At 32.4% G+C, this 19,510-nt stretch overlaps 2 protein-coding genes across 5 annotated transcripts; both read right to left on the bottom strand.

Moving 5' to 3' along the window:
• Positions 1 to 710: 710 nt before the first annotated feature.
• On the bottom strand, positions 711 to 18,780 carry LOC126705477 (F-box/kelch-repeat protein At3g23880-like). 4 transcript variants are annotated; one of them, XM_050404502.1, is made up of 3 exons: positions 18,038 to 18,777; positions 4,376 to 4,913; positions 711 to 1,108 (listed from the first exon to the last, which is right to left on the bottom strand). In XM_050404502.1, exons 1-3 carry the CDS (start codon positions 18,665 to 18,667, stop codon positions 1,077 to 1,079), a joined length of 1,200 nt encoding a protein of 399 aa, XP_050260459.1. In that variant the 5' UTR covers positions 18,668 to 18,777; the 3' UTR covers positions 711 to 1,076. The 4 variants fall into 4 exon arrangements, with proteins under 4 accessions (XP_050260459.1, XP_050260460.1, XP_050260462.1 ...); XM_050404503.1 differs by lacking the exon at positions 4,376 to 4,913 and having other exon boundaries at positions 17,509 to 18,780; XM_050404505.1 differs by lacking the exon at positions 4,376 to 4,913 and having other exon boundaries at positions 1,073 to 1,100; positions 17,509 to 18,780.
• On the bottom strand, positions 4,884 to 5,612 carry LOC126705479 (putative F-box protein At3g47150). The gene is made up of 2 exons (XM_050404506.1): positions 5,218 to 5,612; positions 4,884 to 5,003 (listed from the first exon to the last, which is right to left on the bottom strand). Exons 1-2 carry the CDS (start codon positions 5,529 to 5,531, stop codon positions 4,982 to 4,984), a joined length of 336 nt encoding a protein of 111 aa, XP_050260463.1. The 5' UTR covers positions 5,532 to 5,612; the 3' UTR covers positions 4,884 to 4,981.
• Positions 18,781 to 19,510: the final 730 nt, after the last annotated feature.

Genomic DNA, 19,510 nt, shown 5'->3' with positions numbered 1-19,510 from the left:
AATTTCTACGATTACAAAGCAAATGTAGTGAATGTGCATATATTTGGGTAGTATTATACGAACTCAATGAAGTTGGTGCAACGAATTCTATAAGATCAGATAGAAGCAAGAAAGACCAAGCTCTGTATGGATCTTAAATGAGTTTAACATGCCACTAGAGCCATCTAAGATTGTTTTAATCAATGATAATAGTGCAGTGCAGGCTCCACATGTAAGTAGTCGGTGTTGCAAAAGAAAAACTAAGAGAGAAATAAATCAAGTAAGAAAACCAAGGTTTTATATTTGTAGCAGGACCATTATCCAAGTGAAGATCAATGCAAGCAGTCAAAAAGAGAGAAGTAAGCATAACCTATTCCACAAGCACTTCAATATTCAGAGTTAGATCCTTAAATTAGGATCAATTTGGGTATTTCTCAAAGTTGAGTGGCTTCTAATTTCAATTTAATAGATCAGGGGTTTAGTTTGATTTTGACAGAAAGTTCAGGAGGTTTTTTTTGCAGTATTCTCTTCATCTTTTACGTTATACTTGTGTAAACTTCTTTTCAGCTGCCTTCTCCACTATTTCATTTTTATTTTCAAAAAATTATATTATTAGAAATTAATAATCTTCCTTCTCCATTATTTTCCATTCCTTTGACATCTCATCTCCTTCAATGTAGCATTCAATTATGAAACAACCCTAAAATGCAATAAGCAAAAAGAAAAGGAAAGAAATCAACCCACCCATTCTGAATCAATAGGATTACTCAAATAATTTTGAAGATGGATGGATCAATCATGATGACATCAAATTGAGAACTCAAATATGTGCTAGCCATATTAAACCTAATTGACCATATATATTTTTGGCAGATTTGTACACACAGCAATATTGACTGACTGATTGGTAATCCATAACAAAAATGCACCTTCACCTTAAGGACATTAAAGAAGATATGTTTCACCATACCCAAGCTGTGAAAATGATCTACTAATATTCCCAGCTTGCTTTAAACGAGGCCCTGCTGCACCAGTTAACTTTTGTGGCTCTGAACTAGCCAGATCAATAAGATTTATTCTACTTGTTTTGCAGGTGCTTAAACCATCTGCCTTGCTCTACTCTGTGGCACTGAAACAACAAAGAAACAGAAGTATTTACAGTTTGTTTGGTTTTTTAAAGCATCCAATCCAAAATACACAATGCTAATTAGGGTAACGTAACACACCCCCTTCCTGGCAAGCCTGCCTAACAACCGAGACTGAATTATGAGTCTTCCACAGATAGACCAAAAGACACCCCTAGTAGAGAGTTCACATAATTTGAACCAAAGACATCTAACTAGGCTCTTATTCCATTTTAACAAACAACTAACGAAAAAGACCAAAGCTGTTTGAAAGTAGGCCAACCAAGTTCTTCTAGTCAGACAGGAAAGAGTATCCATGTACCAAAAATGGATCACCTGAAGGCTTTTCCTTAGTTTCACTCTTTGAAGTGGCATGGCACAAAGCACATTCCCAGCTCAGTAGCACCAAACAGTGTTTGGAAGAATTTTGTTATACATTCTGACATTATAAGTAACAAGTTCATTATCAAATGCTAGAGCCAATAACTTCACAAAATGCCTGCTACCTAGGCTAGAAAAGCCGTGTTTCCATATTTTATAGATCTACATTTTAAGCCCTCTAACAGAACAAAATCTGACTCATACATCAAAAAAGAGAAAATAGCAATTTATGACCCAATCATCAATAATTCTCAAACATGGATAGTATTTAACTTGCATCGGGATTCAACACAAGTAAAAATAGCATGTGAGCAGGAACTCTAACCATTAATACTAACATTAATACAATCTTTGAGAATAATTGGAACAATTTATGAAAAGTAGGAGCTATTAGCTTGTAAAACTCTTTCTAAATAACAACTCTTTTTTTAATTAATCTCGCAAATGGCAATCCTTATGCATAAATCTCATAGAAGAGCAATGAATCCAGATGTGAGACATGATGTTAGCCTGACCTTATTTTTATGTTTTAATCTCATCTATGAAATATAGCTTACGGCTTAAGATGCTTGAGCCCTACACCTGGACATTCCATAACTTAAAAGCTTGGGGCTTGGGGCACTTTAAGTTTTTATCCATCAATGTCTCAAAGTGATGAAGCAAGGATATGTTTTTTTTTTCCCCCAAAAAAACAACCTTCCAATCAAAATTTTGACATTCTTTCCCTTCCCTCTTGGGCCTAAAACTAACTTAAATCATCAAAAATAAACCCTGAGATCTCCATTACCTATTTTTTATTAATATAAATCTTTAGTATTAAGCTTCTTAGCATAGCACAACAGCAACATTCTGCATCAATGCAACTCCTTTATCAGGGATAAGAGCCTTGAATCACCATATTCAAATCTCTAACTTCAGTCAATTCCTTCCCTTTTTTTCTATTGTTAATAGGTAATTTAGGGTGCAGGAGTAGAATCTAAAGGCAGTATTCTCCCATACAAAACTTGATGACAATCAGCACCATGATTCAAATTAATCTAAGAAAGTATCAATACCAACACAAGATACAATAAGCATACGGATAAATGGCAACTCCTAAAAACAAGAATATATATAATATACCCAACATCAATAGTGAGATGAGGAAGTGCCATTTACAAGCATCAAATCCTTCAAAAACATTTTCAAAATGCACAAATGCACTAAGCCTAAAATCTGCTGCTTCATCTTCAATTGTCCCCTAGTTCTCAAACCCATAAGAATCAGACAGTTAAAAAGTAAAAACAGAAACTCAATTATCTCACACGTGCATCACAAACTCCTTCAAAGTGCAAACACAGATGCAACAATATCCATCAACCCCCATGACCAGGAAATCACGGTCAATTGATGAGTAGGTATAAGATCAAAGTGTACGTGTGTGTCTAAGAGAGAGAGAGAGAGAGAGAGAGAGTCAACTGCAAAACAAGAGAAGGGTTTTGACTCATTCAAAGTGAAACCAACTAGTTTTTCTTCCCAATTTAAGCAACTCCCGCATGAAGATTGTGTCAAGGCCGTCTTGACCACATCCACAACATATCAGACTATGTGCCCGTTTGCTTTGGACGTTTTGGGTCCGTTTGGATTGAGCTTATTTTTGCTGAAACTGAAAACTGAAACTGAAAACACTGTAGCAAAATATTTTTTAAATGTGTGAATAGTACCGTGGGACCCAATTTTAATAAAAAATTGTGAAAAGTGGAATTTGTGGGTCCGTGAACAGTGCACAAATGCACTGTTCACAGTTGAAAAGTCAACATATACGGCTGAACAGTAGTGAAACGCGAGAAAACAAAAAAAAAAAAAAAAAAAGGGGACGCGTTTACTGTGTTACTGTAGCATGGGTCCCATGCCCAAAACGCAGACGCACTTCAGCAACAAAACGTCCAAAGCAAACGGGCACTTTGTTGCTGAAGTGCGTCTGCGTTTTGGGCATGGGACCCATGCTACAGTAACACAGTAAACGCGTCCCCTTTTTTTTTTTTTTTTTTTTTTTTGTTTTCTCGCGTTTCACTACTGTTCAGCCATATATGTTGACTTTTCAACTGTGAACAGTGCATTTGTGCACTGTTCACGGACCCACAAATTCCACTTTTCACAATTTTTTTATTAAAAATGGGTCCCACGGTACTATTCACACATTTAAAAAATATTTTGCTACAGTATTTTCAGTTTCAGTTTTCAGTTTCAGCAAAAATAAGCTCAATCCAAACGGACCCTATATCCAAAATTTAAAACATATTTCAATATCTAGATACTCTTTGGAGACTATTGGATACATCTCCAGCAATGAGAGATACTTCAAATGAGAGGCCACTTTTCCTATTAAAGTCCAACACATGCATATTGGAGGTACTTCAAATCTGTCCTACTTCATTGTTACATCAACACCTACTAGTAATATTAATGCAATTTTGGATTTTGGCACTGTTATATTATTGTCAATTAGGATTCCATTGTTTTAAACTTCTAAAAGGAAGCAAAATTTCAGCTGCTGCTAGTTGTTGGACTTGAGAACAATAGCCATGGAACTAAATATTGCTAACCGGGCCAATTAGACTAAAGGGTTTTGGTATGCTCAATGGCAAAAGCACAATAGAACAGAATGCCTTAGCCATCTGAAATCCCCATTTGATCATTCCTCAAATGTAATTTAGCTAACTTCACCCATTCATATTGAGAAATTACTTAAACACAAGGATGGAAACAATTACAACCTTAGTTTCAGCATCAAAAGTACTAGCTAAAGTTATATACAAATTAAGCAATACTAGCTAAAGTTAATTTTCACAATGATGGTGGCAAAACTGAAAGTGATATAATAGCTAAAGTGAATTTTCACATTTACTTACCACCATCGAGTAAAATCAAGCTCTCCATTGAATTAGCCATGAAACCCACCCAATCAGCATCTTCAATTGCAAGAATGTTCTGCTTTCGACTCTCAGGGTCAATTGAAACCAGCCCAGTAGCATTCTTAATCAAAAGTTCACCATTATCAGTGCAGCCATAGAAATTACCAACACTAACCCAAATCATTGGTACCGAATATTTTCTAGTCCAAGACTCAGCCACACCATACTCCTCCATAACCCATATGTGGCATAAGACACCCGCATGACTATGAGTAAAAGTGAAAAGAGCTAGGGATCTCTTAAACAATGCATGCTGAGCGAAATGCGTAACCACGGAAGCTCTCAAATGATTAGGAGTCAACATTATCTCACGGAAGCACTCATCATTGACATCAAAGGACAGAATGATAGGGCGGCGGCAAGTCCATGCTACAGTGTGCAAAGCTCCATTCAAAAATATACAGGGTAGATCAATGTCAAAAATTCCTCCAAAGTTGGGTTCATACCCACTTAAGGATTCCAACGATATTACAACCTTTCTCCAGGAATCTGTACTCAAACTGCAAATCTCGGCCTCGGCCTCTGGTCCCACAGACAGAAGTCTCAGAATCTTGAAGTCATTGTTCTGAGAATTATAAGAAAGTCCAACAACAGACAACTTAAATCTCTTATGAACCTCGTCAGTAAGGGGAGTAGCTAGAAGCTTCTTAAACATTCTAATACTTGGGTTCCACAAATATATAATGTGATTAAGATCATAATCACGACTAGCTAGACAGAACAAGCCATTACAGAAACCAACTATACTATATTTCTCAAAAAGTGAGGGGATTTCGAACCTTGAAATCTGGGTCAAAGTGCGGTCATTGTTGCAAACAACCGTACACAGATGTTTGGAAGATGGTGAACTATTCTCATCCTTTGTAGTATATAGCAAATACCCACTGTGAGCGTTTGTGGATATCAATGATTCAGATTGGTTAAGGTTGAGATTGAAGTGTTTGGCAATGAAAGTGGGGTCAGTGATAATGGAGTCACAAGATTTCGAAACGCACCTGAATCGGGTTAAGGATTTCACTGGTAGCTGACCCAGGATGTCTTCCACGACATCGTTTGGAACACGCTCACCCATTGTTGTTGCAGTTCGAGACATCACGAAGGGTCCAAGGTTTGAGGTTTAGAGTGTAAAATGAAGAGCAAATTGGCAATGTGTGTCTGTGTCATAGGGAGGAGAAAAAGAGTGAAGAAAGCCTACTCTGAAAACCCAACAAGGCTTTTATTTGTTGATTATCCAAGGCATTTGATATTCGGTGTCCTAGGCCTAAGTCTAACCCAAAAGCCCAATAAGTCTTTTTTTTAGAATTTTTGGCCAGTGCTACAGCTCCTTCCAACTCTATGGCAGGCCAAATATTTTGGAACTGCTTAGCGGCTTTAGCCTTACTTTTTGCACTGTGTAGCCGAACCACTTCATTTTCAAATTTGCAGTGAAATATCCCAGTTTTGGAACTTGACATTAACAATATCGTATTCAATGCATATCTTTTTATTTAAATTTTCTCGAAAATTTTGTGTATAACTCAACATTAGGAATGTCGAGTTCCACTTTAAAATATACATAAAACTCGACACTGATTATGTCGAGTTCCAATTAGAGCTCGACATCAGTAATATCAAGTTTCAAAATAAGAGTATTTTGCTATATAATTTGAAAATAAGGCTATTTGGCTACATGGTTCAAAAATTAAGACTAAACAGTTATTTTCCCCCAAATATGTGATGGCATTGAGTCTAAATATACACAAGCACAATGAAGCAACCTTGTCCTTGGTGGTTTCGAGCAATTTTCCCCCCAGTCATTTTTGGGTTCTTATGTTCCTTTTTAGCTTCGGCCATCTCATTTTATGGAAGCCAGATGCAAGGTCTTAGAGGAGGGTTCTCATTGCCTCTAACTTTAGCTCTTTCTTGTTTTATGTGGATCAAGATTAAGAAACCAGTGGTACTTATAAAAAAAAAAAAAAGATTAAGAAACCAGTGGCATATGGCCCAATTTGGTTGTTTAATTGCACACTAGGTTGTTAGGAATGGCTATAAGTGAAATTATGATTGTGGCAGGAGTGTGTGTTATAATTTTACTGAAAGTACTATAAATAAAACTAAAATGTAGCTAAAATAATACAATAGGACCCATGAATAGTACCAAAAAGTACAATGAGACTCATAATTAGTACAAAAAATAAGCTAAATCATATTATCTATATATATATATATATAACCGAAGCTTTTGAAGCTCCCACAATTTTCCACGTCAGCACAATATTTAAACAATTTTCCACGTCAGCACAATATTTAAATTAAATTAAATTTTCCACCTCATCACTGTTTTCCTTTTCGAATGCAAATTAGACTTCTACCCAAATAAGGACACTCTCCCACCGCCTCTACTCTCTCTTATTTAAGAATTGCTTGCGTAGAAAACCTAAGCCCCAAAAACTTATTTTTGCCGCAACACAATTTTCTCCTTAAAACTTATTTTTCTTCAAGATTTTTTTTTAGGGCGGCTCATGCTTCACAATTCACATATTCCACTTATGTATTGGACTCCTCTCCTTCTTCGGTCAATGCATCAAGGTTAGGGTTATTTGATTTGTTCAATAAAAATGATAGATTTGTTGCTTTTTCTTATAAGTTTGTCAATTGTTGTTTTGTTTATTTAATTGCTGGGCCTGAATCTTTTGATTTGTTCAAATTTTTATTGAACAAATCAAATAATCCTAACCTTGATGCATTGACCGAAGAAGGAGAGGAGTCCAATACATAAGTGGAAAAGCTATAATCATGGATTCCCTTCTTTCTATTGTATTTCTCTATTGCGTAATTATATATATTGTTTTATTTCAATACTTTTGAAGCTTTGAATCTTCTGATTTTTTTAAAATTTTTTTTTTGGCCTTTTGGAAGTTTTAACACCATAACTTTTGGGTTTTATTTTTTCTATTATCAGAAATTATCTAGAAGATTTCAATGAATATCCATGGATTATTCTTTTTGAGGGTAACCCATCTTTATCTTATATTTCTATTCCTAACTTTTTTTTCCTATATTTTTTCTTTAATTGTCCGTGTTTACGTCTCTTTTGTTTTTCTTATTTTTTCTTTAATTGTCCGTGTTTATGTCTCTTTTTGTGTGAGTATGTGTTATCGTATCTGGGTACTTAGGCAAAGTCTATAAAGACTAAAGATGCTTTTTTTTTTTTTTGGGGTAATGAATCCTGTGTTTTTCATGACTTTAGTGAGTCATATTCTTAATGATCGAAATGGTTTTGTTTGACATGGATTTTGTTCATATTGGTTTCAAAGTTTATTTCTTGGCTTATATTATAGATTGTAATATATTTATTCATCAAACTGTTTAGTTGAGTTTGTTTTCGAAATTGTTTTCAATGTTGGACATTTTCTTGAAGCATGTTGGTATCATATATTAAAATACTGTTAAGTTGATAATAATAATAATAATAATAATAATAATATAGTTTAATAAATGTCTGAAACGTATAGCTGTTAACAAATGTTTTACCTATATGATTTTATTTTACAAATTCAATTTTGGTGTTGTAGTAAAATAAACAAAGATTAAATTATATATTGTACTCAATACATTTCCCGTGCATCGCACGGGTTAGCGACTAGTATTATATATAATAAAAGTTGGGCTTAGACGCCGTGGTTGTGCCACGTGGCTTCACCAAATTGCATAAATTTTAATAAATTTTTAGATTTTAAGAATAGATATATACATATTTTTTGGATAAATATGACGAATCAAGTAAAGAAAGGAAGTAGTATTTGATTTACAACTATAACAATTGTGTCTATCTAAAATGTTATCAACAAACCCTAAAATCAATAGAATAGAATTAGCTAAGGATAGAATTTAAATAAAAAAGAGATTCTTTCATCTTGATGCTTTTTAAATATATATTATTTTTCTTCTCCTATAATTTCTAAATTGATAAAAATCATAATTTGATTACAATCTATTCATACACCTCTATAAATTAGACTGACATTAGACCTTTTGTTCATATCAACTTCTTCAATGTGGAGTGTATATATATAAGATAATTCATAATAAACACCTACCATACAATTTTTTTTCCTCTATTATTCCCTTCTTCTCCCTACAACCTTACACATATGTATTTGTTTACTCTAATTTTTTTTAATGTATTTGTTTTTTTTTTTTTTGTTCCCATCAAATTGAATAGGTTTTGTGTATTTTTTGTCTTTTTTTTTTAACCTAATTTCCCAAAGTTTTATCCTATTTATTTGGTTATTGTTTGAGCATCAATCATTAAATAGAGTTAGACATGAATTTTTTTTTATTTTGTATATCATATATGAATTACACTCAACAATAGCACACTTCTATTTTTGTTTAGTACAGTTTCATTTGAAGTTCTGCATATTGGACAAACTGCTTCAACATAAACACCACGCCTAGATAAATTGTCCATTGCAAGTAAAGAATTACTCAATGATTTCCAAAGAAAAAGTAAGACATTTTTCCCCTTCATTTATTTTATTCTATTTATGCCTCAATAATTTTTATTTTGTTGGTCTTTTTGCTTCTTCTTTATATATTTTTATTTATCTGTGTTGCTCACATTGTTAATTGGGAAACTACTGTTTACCATTCTCTTTGTAGTTTAAGCCTTATTTGAAAAATCTTAATTAGGTGAACTAGATAGGAAATATGATGCTAAGCAGTTTTTTTTTTTTTTGTGTTTTTTTTTTTTTTTTTTTGTTCTTGTTTTTGTGCTACTTATTTTGGTTTGTTAATAATAGAGAGAGAGAGAGAGAGGTTGAGATCAAATAATAGAGATTATTGTTCACAACTAAAGGTCAAAATGGATGCTACTATTGAAAGGTATCACTTCTCAATTCTCATCATATCTCAATACTAATGAATTTATTTATTTTTTTGGTTGGGTGAAAATCACTCAAGTTTTAGTGTCTTCTCCCATGCTTTCAAGGACAAAAATTATATTTTCATGTATGTCTCTCTACTTTATATTTTTAAATGTTTAGTTATTTAGATTATTCTTAATTACTGAATTGAGGTTTTCACTTAAATATGCTTTCAATCATTTTTTTAATAGCTTTTAATGATTAAATTCAAGGTTTTTCCATTTAAATATTACTTGAGCCCTAAATCTCAATATATTATGAAAAATCCTTTTATATTTCTTTTATGTATCTCATTTTATATTAGTTACTTAGTTATCTACCATCTTCCATTCGATTATTTTAGACATATATATATATATATATATATATATATGCTTTTAAAACATTTTAGTATCACACAATATGCATTTATTATATAACTTAAAAGTAAAATATTATTCATTTATTTTTTATTTTATTATTTAATTTTAAGGAAATTAATAAAAAAAATTGTTTACATTTGAATTTTAATTAAGCCGTTGGGCTTAGAAGCTGTGGTTGCGTCATGTAACTTCACCAAATTGCAAAAAATTTATTAAATTTTTAGATTTTTAAAGGAATAGTATACTACCAGGACTCTAATTCATTCTTATCATTAAATAAAATTATATTAACATTATTTTTTTATTTGTTAGGATATATTTTGTAAATTAAGGGATAATATTTAACATACAAAAAATTAATTTAGATCATATTTATCATCTAATTAACATTATTTTTTTTATTTTTTAGGATATATTTCTTAAATTAGGGGATAATATTTAACATACAAAAATTTAATTTAGATAATATTTATCATCTAAATTTTCAAAATTTTAATATTATTAAATTAATATTATTTTATCTAAATATCAGGCTATAAAACTTGATTATTAAGGGATAAGCACAATCCAAATTCTTCAAGAGGTGATTAATATAAATCTATCCCAAGAAATAGTATATATCTCTAATAATTTGATAATCTCTATCTATCCCAAAAAACAATATATATCTCCATTAATTTTATAATTTTTAAGTTGATGACATTTAATATATATATATATATATATATATATATATATATATTCCTTATAGCTATCAACCACGTTCTCTTTCTCTTTTTTTTTTTTTTTTTTATAATTTATTATTATTATTATTATTATTATTTTCATTTTGTTTATTTTCTTTAGTGTTATTATTGGTTTTTTGTCTTCATGTAATTTTAATTAATGAATTCAAAATATTCGAAAACATTGTCAAGTTTCTAAAGGCTCCTTTTTTGTTTTTGTATTTTGTTTTTATCAAATTGATTAGGTTTTGTGTATTGGTTGCCTTTTGTTTAAACTAATTTTCTTAGTTTTGATATAATTTATATGCTTAGGGTTAGGGTCTTAGAATTAATGATTAAATATTATTAGAATTAATAGATTAATTTTAACAATTTTTTTATTTGATTTTTATGTTACATCAAATTATCAATATGTTCTACACATGTATTCTTGAATTATCAACTTTAATTTTAATTTATAATATTATCAAAATTATATTAATTTTAGATTTATCAATTGTTTAGTACATTTTTTAAAATAATTATCAATTTAAAATTCAATTTTGGTATTATCAATTTAATTTAGTTTTAGGAAGAAATCTTACCCCTTATTTTAGTGAGATAATTATTTACACTTGATAAATTTTTTTCTTTTATCTTTATTGAATCTATTAAAATATATAATTATTTATACATTTATTTTATAAGTTTTTTCATAAAACCGTGCAACGCACGGGCCTATAACTAGTAATAAAAAAAAGCTGGCTTTTTAAGCCAATGCCAAACGCAACCTAAATCTCTTTTTCAAAAAAATCCTTTCAAATTTTTTTTTTCTAAAATTGGAAAATTTGTGATGGACATTGTCATCTTGTCATTATTTGCTCATTTGGGAATTCTTGGACATTGTGTGATCTGGGTGAAAATTTATTGTGTATGGACGTGTTGATTTATAGGGCATTTTTGAATTGATGAAGATTGTCAAATTTAGACAAGGTTGATGATTTATAGAGGGCATGTAAGTCCATTTGATGATTAAGATCTTTATTTGCTCAATTTGAAAATTTGAAAATTTTCCTGTAATGGACAAAAGAAAATTTATATTAGAATTTTGATGATTGAGGCTTTATCTATTCAATTGTCATGCATAATAGATCTAAGATAATTTATGAAGTTCCCTTTATGAAAACATGAGATTTGATAGAAAAACTCAAAGGTTTTATTGATTATGAAAGCATGAGATTTGATAGAAAAATTTAGAGACTCGTAAAGTGAACTACATAAATTATCTTAGATCTATTATGCACGAATCATATAAACATATGAATATATTAAACATGGGAGAAAGACATGAATAATAATGGACATATATGCAATCAATCAAACATATGAATTATGAAAGTATAGAAAAAGGAGGACTTACAAACTAAGAACTTGCTTGCATGAATTTATTCTATGAGAGGGGATTGCTTTAGAGATTAGAGAGAATGAATTTGCTGACTTCTAAAGCAACCCTAACTTATTTTTTTAAGCAGATTCACCTCTATAAATAAAGGAGAAAACCTAAAATTCAGCTCATCCCTCTCTTCCCGTTGCGTTAAAGAAATTCTGGAAGCTTTGGTTTAGGAATTTCTTTTCTGTTAAGTGATCCTAAGGAAGACCGGTGATCCATGGTTACTACTACCAAATTTTTTAAATGGGTTCTAGCATAATTTATTGTTTCATGGCATGCACAATGATAGTTAAAAGAAAGCTATAAATAAACAACATGGTATTTCATACAATATTTCATATTTAGTTAGGAACTATACTTGGACATGTATGGGGGTCATATTTTTGATAAAATCCATCTTAACTTGATAGTTAAACCTTTAAAAAATTATCCCAAAGATAATTATCCTAAAAACTTAATTATCCATTCAATTTTAACATTATCAAGTTATTTATTTTATTCTTATGCAACCAAACTTATTTTAATCAAAATAAACTACCAATCACAAAAATTCATTTAGTTAATTTAATTGTCGACCAATCAAAATTAATTTCAATTAATTAAGCATTCTTATTAATTTGAAAAATTACAATTGATAGAAAGAAGCTATACATGACTTTGTTTCCTAGTTACAATCTAGTAAAAGAATTACATGGCCTTGTTTCCTAGTTACAATTTACCAACAATAAAGACTATTCTACGAACCTAAGATCTATGGTTCGGGGCTAGGTTATAGAATGATTAGAATTTGACGGCCTTTATTACCATCCTTCATCAGCCCAACCCAAGTTTAATATTCCAACACAAATGTTTTAGAGCCTTGTTTTTCGTTTGCTAATATGAGAATTGTTATTTAAAATTTGTATTTGAAATTTTTTTTTTCAAAACACAAATTTCCTTTTTTTTTTTTTAAGAACCGATTTTGGAGAACAAGTTTTCAAAACTGAATAGACAAATTATATTGTTGGTCACAATGTTATTCCCAGAAAAAATATGGGGAAATAAAAATCATTGGGTTATTATTTCCATCCTAAATAGTTGTATTGAAATGAGTGAAAAACAATGCCATGACAAGTGATATTAAACATGGGAGTGCTGTTGCAATTAAACTTGGGTTGCTAGTTATTATATAATTGTTCTCTATTAAACATTTTAAATTCTCCTTAAGAATTATAACACCAGTCATCTTTCTTACATGGGAAGTAGAGTGGAGAGTCTGGGTTCAAATTTAGGGCCACCTATTTTGAAACTACGATAAAATATAACATTAAACTTGAAATCTGAAACAATGTCTAGTTCATCATGTATCTTGATGTAATTGAGCATAATTTCTTTGTTCAAGTGTTTAAATTTGTGACAAATGCTCGAAAAAGTTTAGGCAGATTTCTTTCCTTTGTACTCTACAGAGTTGTAACAAAGATTTCTATTTTCTAGCCTTTAACCTTTAATTCTAGAAACTAAGACCTAACAAAATACTAGTTCTTCTATGACCACAACTTTTGTGTTGTAACGTTTGTCACAAATCTAACATAGTTAAGAGTGAGTGTTTGTCTACCACTTTCACTTGGATCAACCACTTTTTCTCCACAAAAGGAAATAAATTTGAGTGAGTGTTTCTACTTTGCTCACATCCATTATATTGTTAGTTTCATTGATGGCTATTTCCTTATCCAATAGCTCATAGAGCCTCTTAACAACTTCCAGACTCTTAGAGGCTTTTTTGTTTTTTTCTTTTCATTCCAATTTAGGACTCAAGCATTTCTCCATTCAAGTCCCAAAACTAATTGAGGATGTCAAAAAATAAAATCATAATTACATCCAAACGAATTTCTCCGATTACAAAGCAAATGTAGTGAATGTGCATATATTTGGGTAGTATTATACGAACTCAATGAAGTTGGTGCAACTGATTTTGTGTAGAAAGTGCAGTTGAGAATTTTATAAGATCAGATAGAAGCAAGAAAAACCAAGCTCGGTATGGATCTTAAATGAGTTTAACATGCCACAAGAGCCATCTGAGATTGTTTTAATCAATGATAATAGTGCCATGCAGGCTCCACATGTAAGTAGTCGGTGTTGTAAAAGAAAAACTAAGAGAGAAATAAATCAAGTAAGAAAACCAAGGTTTTATATTTGTAGCAGGACCATTGTCCAAGTGAAGATCAATGCAAGCAGTTAAAAAGAGTGAAGTAAGCTTAACCTATTCCACAAGCACTTCAATATTCAGAGTTAGATTTTTTAAATTAAGGGTCAGTTTGGGTATTTCCCAAAGTTGAGTGGCTTCTAATTTTAAATTCAGAGATCAGGGGTTTAGTTTGATTTTGACAGAGTTCAGGAGGTTTTTTGCACTATTCTCTTAATCATTTAGCTTGTACTTAATGTGTTCCCTTGTTTTCAGCTGCCTTCTCCACTATTTCATTTTTATTTTCAAAAAATTATATTATTAGAAATCAATAATCTTCCTTCTCCATTATTTTGCATTCCTTTGACATCTCATATCCTTCATTGTAGCATTCAATTATAGGAAACCACCCTAAAATTCAATAAGCAACCAAAAAAGGAAAGAAATCAACCCACCCAGTCTGAATCAATAGGATTGCTGAAATAATTTTGAAGGTGGATGGATCAATCATGATGACATCAAATTGAGAACTCAAATATGCCATATTAAACCTAATTGATCATATATATTTTTGGCGGGTTTGTACATACAGCAATATTGACCAATTGGTAAACTAAACCAAAAATGCACCTTCACATTAAAGACAAGATAGAAGATATGTTTGATCATACCCAAGCTGTAAAAGTGATCTACTAATATTACCAGCCTGCTTTAAACCCAGCTCTGCTGCACCTATTTAACTTTTGTTGCTCTGAACCAGCTAGATCAACAAGATTTCTGCTTGTTTTGCACGTGCTTAAACCATCTGCCTTGCTCTACTCTGTGGCATAGAAACAAAAAAGAAACAGAGGTATTTACAGTTTTTTTGGTTTGTTAAAGCATCCAATCCAAAATACACAAGAGTAAGGAAGTGGGTAAAAAATATATGCTAATTAGGGTAACGTAACACACCCCCTTCCTGGCAGGCCTGCCTAACAACCGACACCGAATTATGAGTCTTCCATAGATAGACCAAAAGACAGCCCTAATAGAGAGTTCTCATAATTTGAACCAAAGACATCTAACTAGGCTCTGATTCCGTTTTAACAAACAACAAACCAAAAAGACCAAAGCTGTTTGAAAGTAGGCCAACCAAGTTTTTCTAGTCAGATAGGAAAGAGTATCCATGTACCAAAAATGGATGACCTAAAGGCTTTTCCTTAGTTTCACTCTCTGAAGCAGCGTGGCACAAAGCACATTCCCAGCTTAGTAGCACCAAACAATGTTTGGAAGAATTTTGGTATACATTCTGACATTCTAAGTAACAAGTTCATTATCAAATGCTGAAGTCAATAACTTCACAAAATCCTTACTAGGCCAGAAAAGTCCTGTGTTTTCATATTTTGTAAATCTACATTTTAAGTCCTCTAACAGAACAAAATCTGACTCATGCACCAATAAAGAGCAAATAGTAATTAATGACCCAATCACCTATAATTCTCAAGCATGGATAGTATTTAACTTGCATTGGGATTCAACACAAACAAAAACAGCATGTGAGCAGGAACTCTAACCATTAATACTAACATTAATACAATCTTTGAGAATAATTGGAACAAGTTATGAAAAGTAGGAGCAATTAGCTTGAAATACTCTTTCTAAATAACAACTCTTTTTTTTTAATTAATCTCACAAATGGCACGCCTTATGCATAAACCTCATAGAAGAGTAATGAAACCAGATGTGAGACATGATGTTAGCCTGACCATATTTTTATGTTTTAATCTCATCAATGAAATATAGCCTACAGTTTAAGATGCTTGAGCCCTACACCTGGACATTCTAGCACTTAAAATCTTGGGGCCTGGGGGACTTTAAGTTTTTATCCTTCAATGTCTCAAAGTGATGAACCAAAGATATGTTTAAAAAAAAAAAAAAAAAAAAAAAAAAAACCTTCCAATCAAAATTTTGACATTCTTTCCCCTCCCCCTTGGGTCTAAAACTAACTTAAATCATCAAAAATAAACCCTGAGATCTCCATTACCTATTTTTAGCATATCACCATATTCAATTCTCTAACTTCAATCAATTCCTTCCATTTTTTTTTTTCTATTGTTAAAAGGTAATTTAGGGTGCAGAAGTAGAATTTAAAGGCAGTATTCTCCCATACAAAACTTGATGACAATTAGCACCATGATTCAAATTAATCTAAGGAAGCATCAATACCAACAGAAGATACAATAAGCATACGGATAAATGGAAACTCCAAAAAACAAGAATATATATAATATACCCAACATCAATAGTGAGATGAGGAAGTGCCATTTATAACCACTGCTCATTGGCTTTATAACTAGGATATAAAACAATTAATTAACTCATCTACCCATTAAGGTATATTTTATGTTATCAAATTCAAAGATAAATTACAAGCATCGAATCCTTCAAAAACATTTTCAAAATGCACAAATGCACTAAGCCTAAAATCTGCAGCTTCATGTCCAATTGTCCCCCAGTTCTCAAACCCACAAGAATCAGACAGTTAAAAAATAAAAACAGAAACTCAATTATCTCCCACGTGCATCACAAACTCCTTCAAAGTGCAAACACAGATGCAACAATATCCATCAACCCCATGACCAGGAAATCATGATCAATTGATGAGTAGGTATAAGATCGAAGTGTATGTGTGTGTGTCTAAGAGAGAGAGAGAGAGAGTCGACTGCAAACAAGAGAAGGGTTTTGACTCATTCAAAGTGAAACCAACTAGTTTTTCTTCCCAATTTAAGCAACTCCCGCATCAAGATCGTATCAAGGCCGTCTTGATCACATCCACAACATATCAGACTGTATCCAAAATTTAAAACATTTTTTAATCTCTAGATACTCTTTGGAGATTGTATTGGATACATCTCCAGCCATGAGAGATACTTCAAATGAGAGGCCACTTTTCCCATTAAAGTCCAACACATGCATATCGTAGGTACTTCAAATCTGTCCTACTTCTTTGTTACATCAACAATTACTAGTAATATTAATGAAATTTTGCATTTTGGAATTGTTAAATTATGGTCAATTAGGATTCCATTGTTTTAAACTTCTGTAAGGTAGCAAAATTTCAGCTACTGCTAGTTGTTGGACTTGAGAACAAGTGACCACTATAATCTATCACATATAGCCATGGAACTAAATATTGCTAAGTGGGCCAATTAGACTAAAGGGTTTTGTTATGGTCAATGGCAAAAGCACAATAGAACAGAATGGCTTAGCCATATGAAATCCCCATTTGATCATTCCTCAAATGTAATTTAGCTAACTTCACCCATTCATATTGAGAAATTACTTAAACTCAAGGATGGAAACAATTGCAACCTTAGTTTCAGCATCAAAAGTACTATCTAAAGTTATATACAAATTAAGCAATACTAGCTAAAGTTAATTTTCACAATGATGGTGGCAAAACTGAGAGTGATATAATAGCTAAAGTGAATTTTCACATTTACTTACCGCCATCGAGTAAAATCAAGCTCTCCATTGAATTAGCCGTGAAACCCACCCAATCAGCATCTTCAATTGCAAGAATGTTCTGCTTTCGACTCTCAGGGTCAATTGAAGCCAGCCCAGTGGCATTCTCAATCAAAAGTTCACCATTATCAGTGCAGCCATAGAAATTACCAACCCTAACCCAAATCATTGGTACCATATATTTTCTAGTCCAAGACTCAGCCACACCATACTCCTCCATAACCCATATGTGGCATAAGACACCCCCAAGACTACGAGCGAAAACGAAAACAGCTAGGGATCTCTTAAACAATGCAAGTTGATACTTCATAACCACATCTGAGTAATTAAAAGGAAACATTATCTCACGGAAGCTCTCATCATTGACATCAAAAGACAGAATGAAACGGTGGCGGATAGTCATTACTACAGTGTGCAAAGCTCCATTCAAAAATATACAGGGTGGATCAATCTTAACAATTCTTCCAAGGTTGGGTTCATACCCTCTTAAGGACTCCATCGATATTACAACCTTTCTCCAGGAATCTGTACTCAAACTGTAAATCTCGACCTCGGCCTTGGCCTCTGGTCCCAAAAGAACAGACAGAAGTCTCAGAATCTTGAAGTCATTGTTCTCAGAATTATAAGCAAGTCCAACAACAGAACTCTTATGTTTCTTATTATCCTTGTCAGTAAAGGGAGTAGCTAGAAGCTTCTTAAACATTCTAATACTTGGGTTCCACAAATATATAATGTGATTAAGATCATTGTCGCTACTAGCTAGACAGAACAAGCCATTACAGAAACCAACTATACTATATTTCTCAAAAAGTGAGGGGATTTCAAACCTTGAAATCTGGGTCAATGTGCTGTCACTATTGCAAACAACCGTACATAGATGTTTGGAAGATGGTGAACTGTTCTTATCCTCTGTAGTATATAGCAAATACCCAGTGTGAGTGTTTGTGGATACTAACGATTCGGATTGGTTAAGGTTGAGCTTGAAGTGTTTGCTAATGAAAGTGGGGTCAGTGATGATGGAGTCACAAGATCTCGAAACGCACCTGAATCTGGTTAAGGATTTCACTGGTAGCTGACCCAGGATGTCTTCCACGACATCGTTTGGAACACGCTCACCCATTGTTGTTGCAGTTTGAGACATCACGAAGGGACCAAGGTTTTGGGGTTTTAGAGGTTTAGAGTGTAAAATGAAGAGCAAATCGGCAATGTGTCTGTGTCATAGGGAGGAGAAAAAGAGTGCAGAAAAACAAGGATGGAGATTAGGAAAGTGAACCTATTGGGCCTTATCTGAAAATCCAACAAGGCTTTTATTTGTTGATAATCCATGGCATTTGATATTTAGTGTCCTAGGCCTAAGTCTAACCCAAAAGCCCAATAAGGCTTTATTTAGAATTTTTGGGAGTGCTGCAACTCCTTCCAACTCTATGTATTCATACAGCCTATTTTCCAAATTATATAACAAAATATCCTTGTTTTGAAACTCGACATTGCTGATATCGAATTCTGCTTGGAACTTGACAATTGCAATGTTGTATTTTATGTCTATTTTGCCACTTAAAATTTTTTTTTTTAAATTGCGCAGAACTCAACTTTAGGAATGTCGAAATCCACTTAAAAATATGCATAGAACTGGATATTACTAATGTTGAGTTCCTGTCAGAACTCGACATCAGTAATATCGAGTTCCAAAATAAGGGTATTTTGTTACATTATTTGAAAATGATGCTGTTTGGCTACATAGTTCAAAAATTAAGACTAAACAACCATTTTCCCCCAAATATGTGATGTCAGAGTCTAAATATACACAAGCACGATGAAGCAACCTTGTCCTTGGTGGTTTCAAGCAATTTGCCCTGAGTCATTTTTGGGTTCTTTTGTTCCTTTTTAGCTTTGGCCATCTCATTTTATGGAAGCCAGATGCAAGGTCTTAAAGGAGGGTTCTCATTGCCTCTAACTTTAGCTCTTTCTTGTTTTATGTGGATCA

Source organism: Quercus robur, chromosome 11, assembly GCF_932294415.1.
Source record: "Quercus robur chromosome 11, dhQueRobu3.1, whole genome shotgun sequence".
Lineage (NCBI taxonomy): Eukaryota > Viridiplantae > Streptophyta > Magnoliopsida > Fagales > Fagaceae > Quercus > Quercus robur.
Note: the sequence above shows the minus strand (reverse complement) of the source record. Positions and strands in the feature narration are given on the sequence as shown.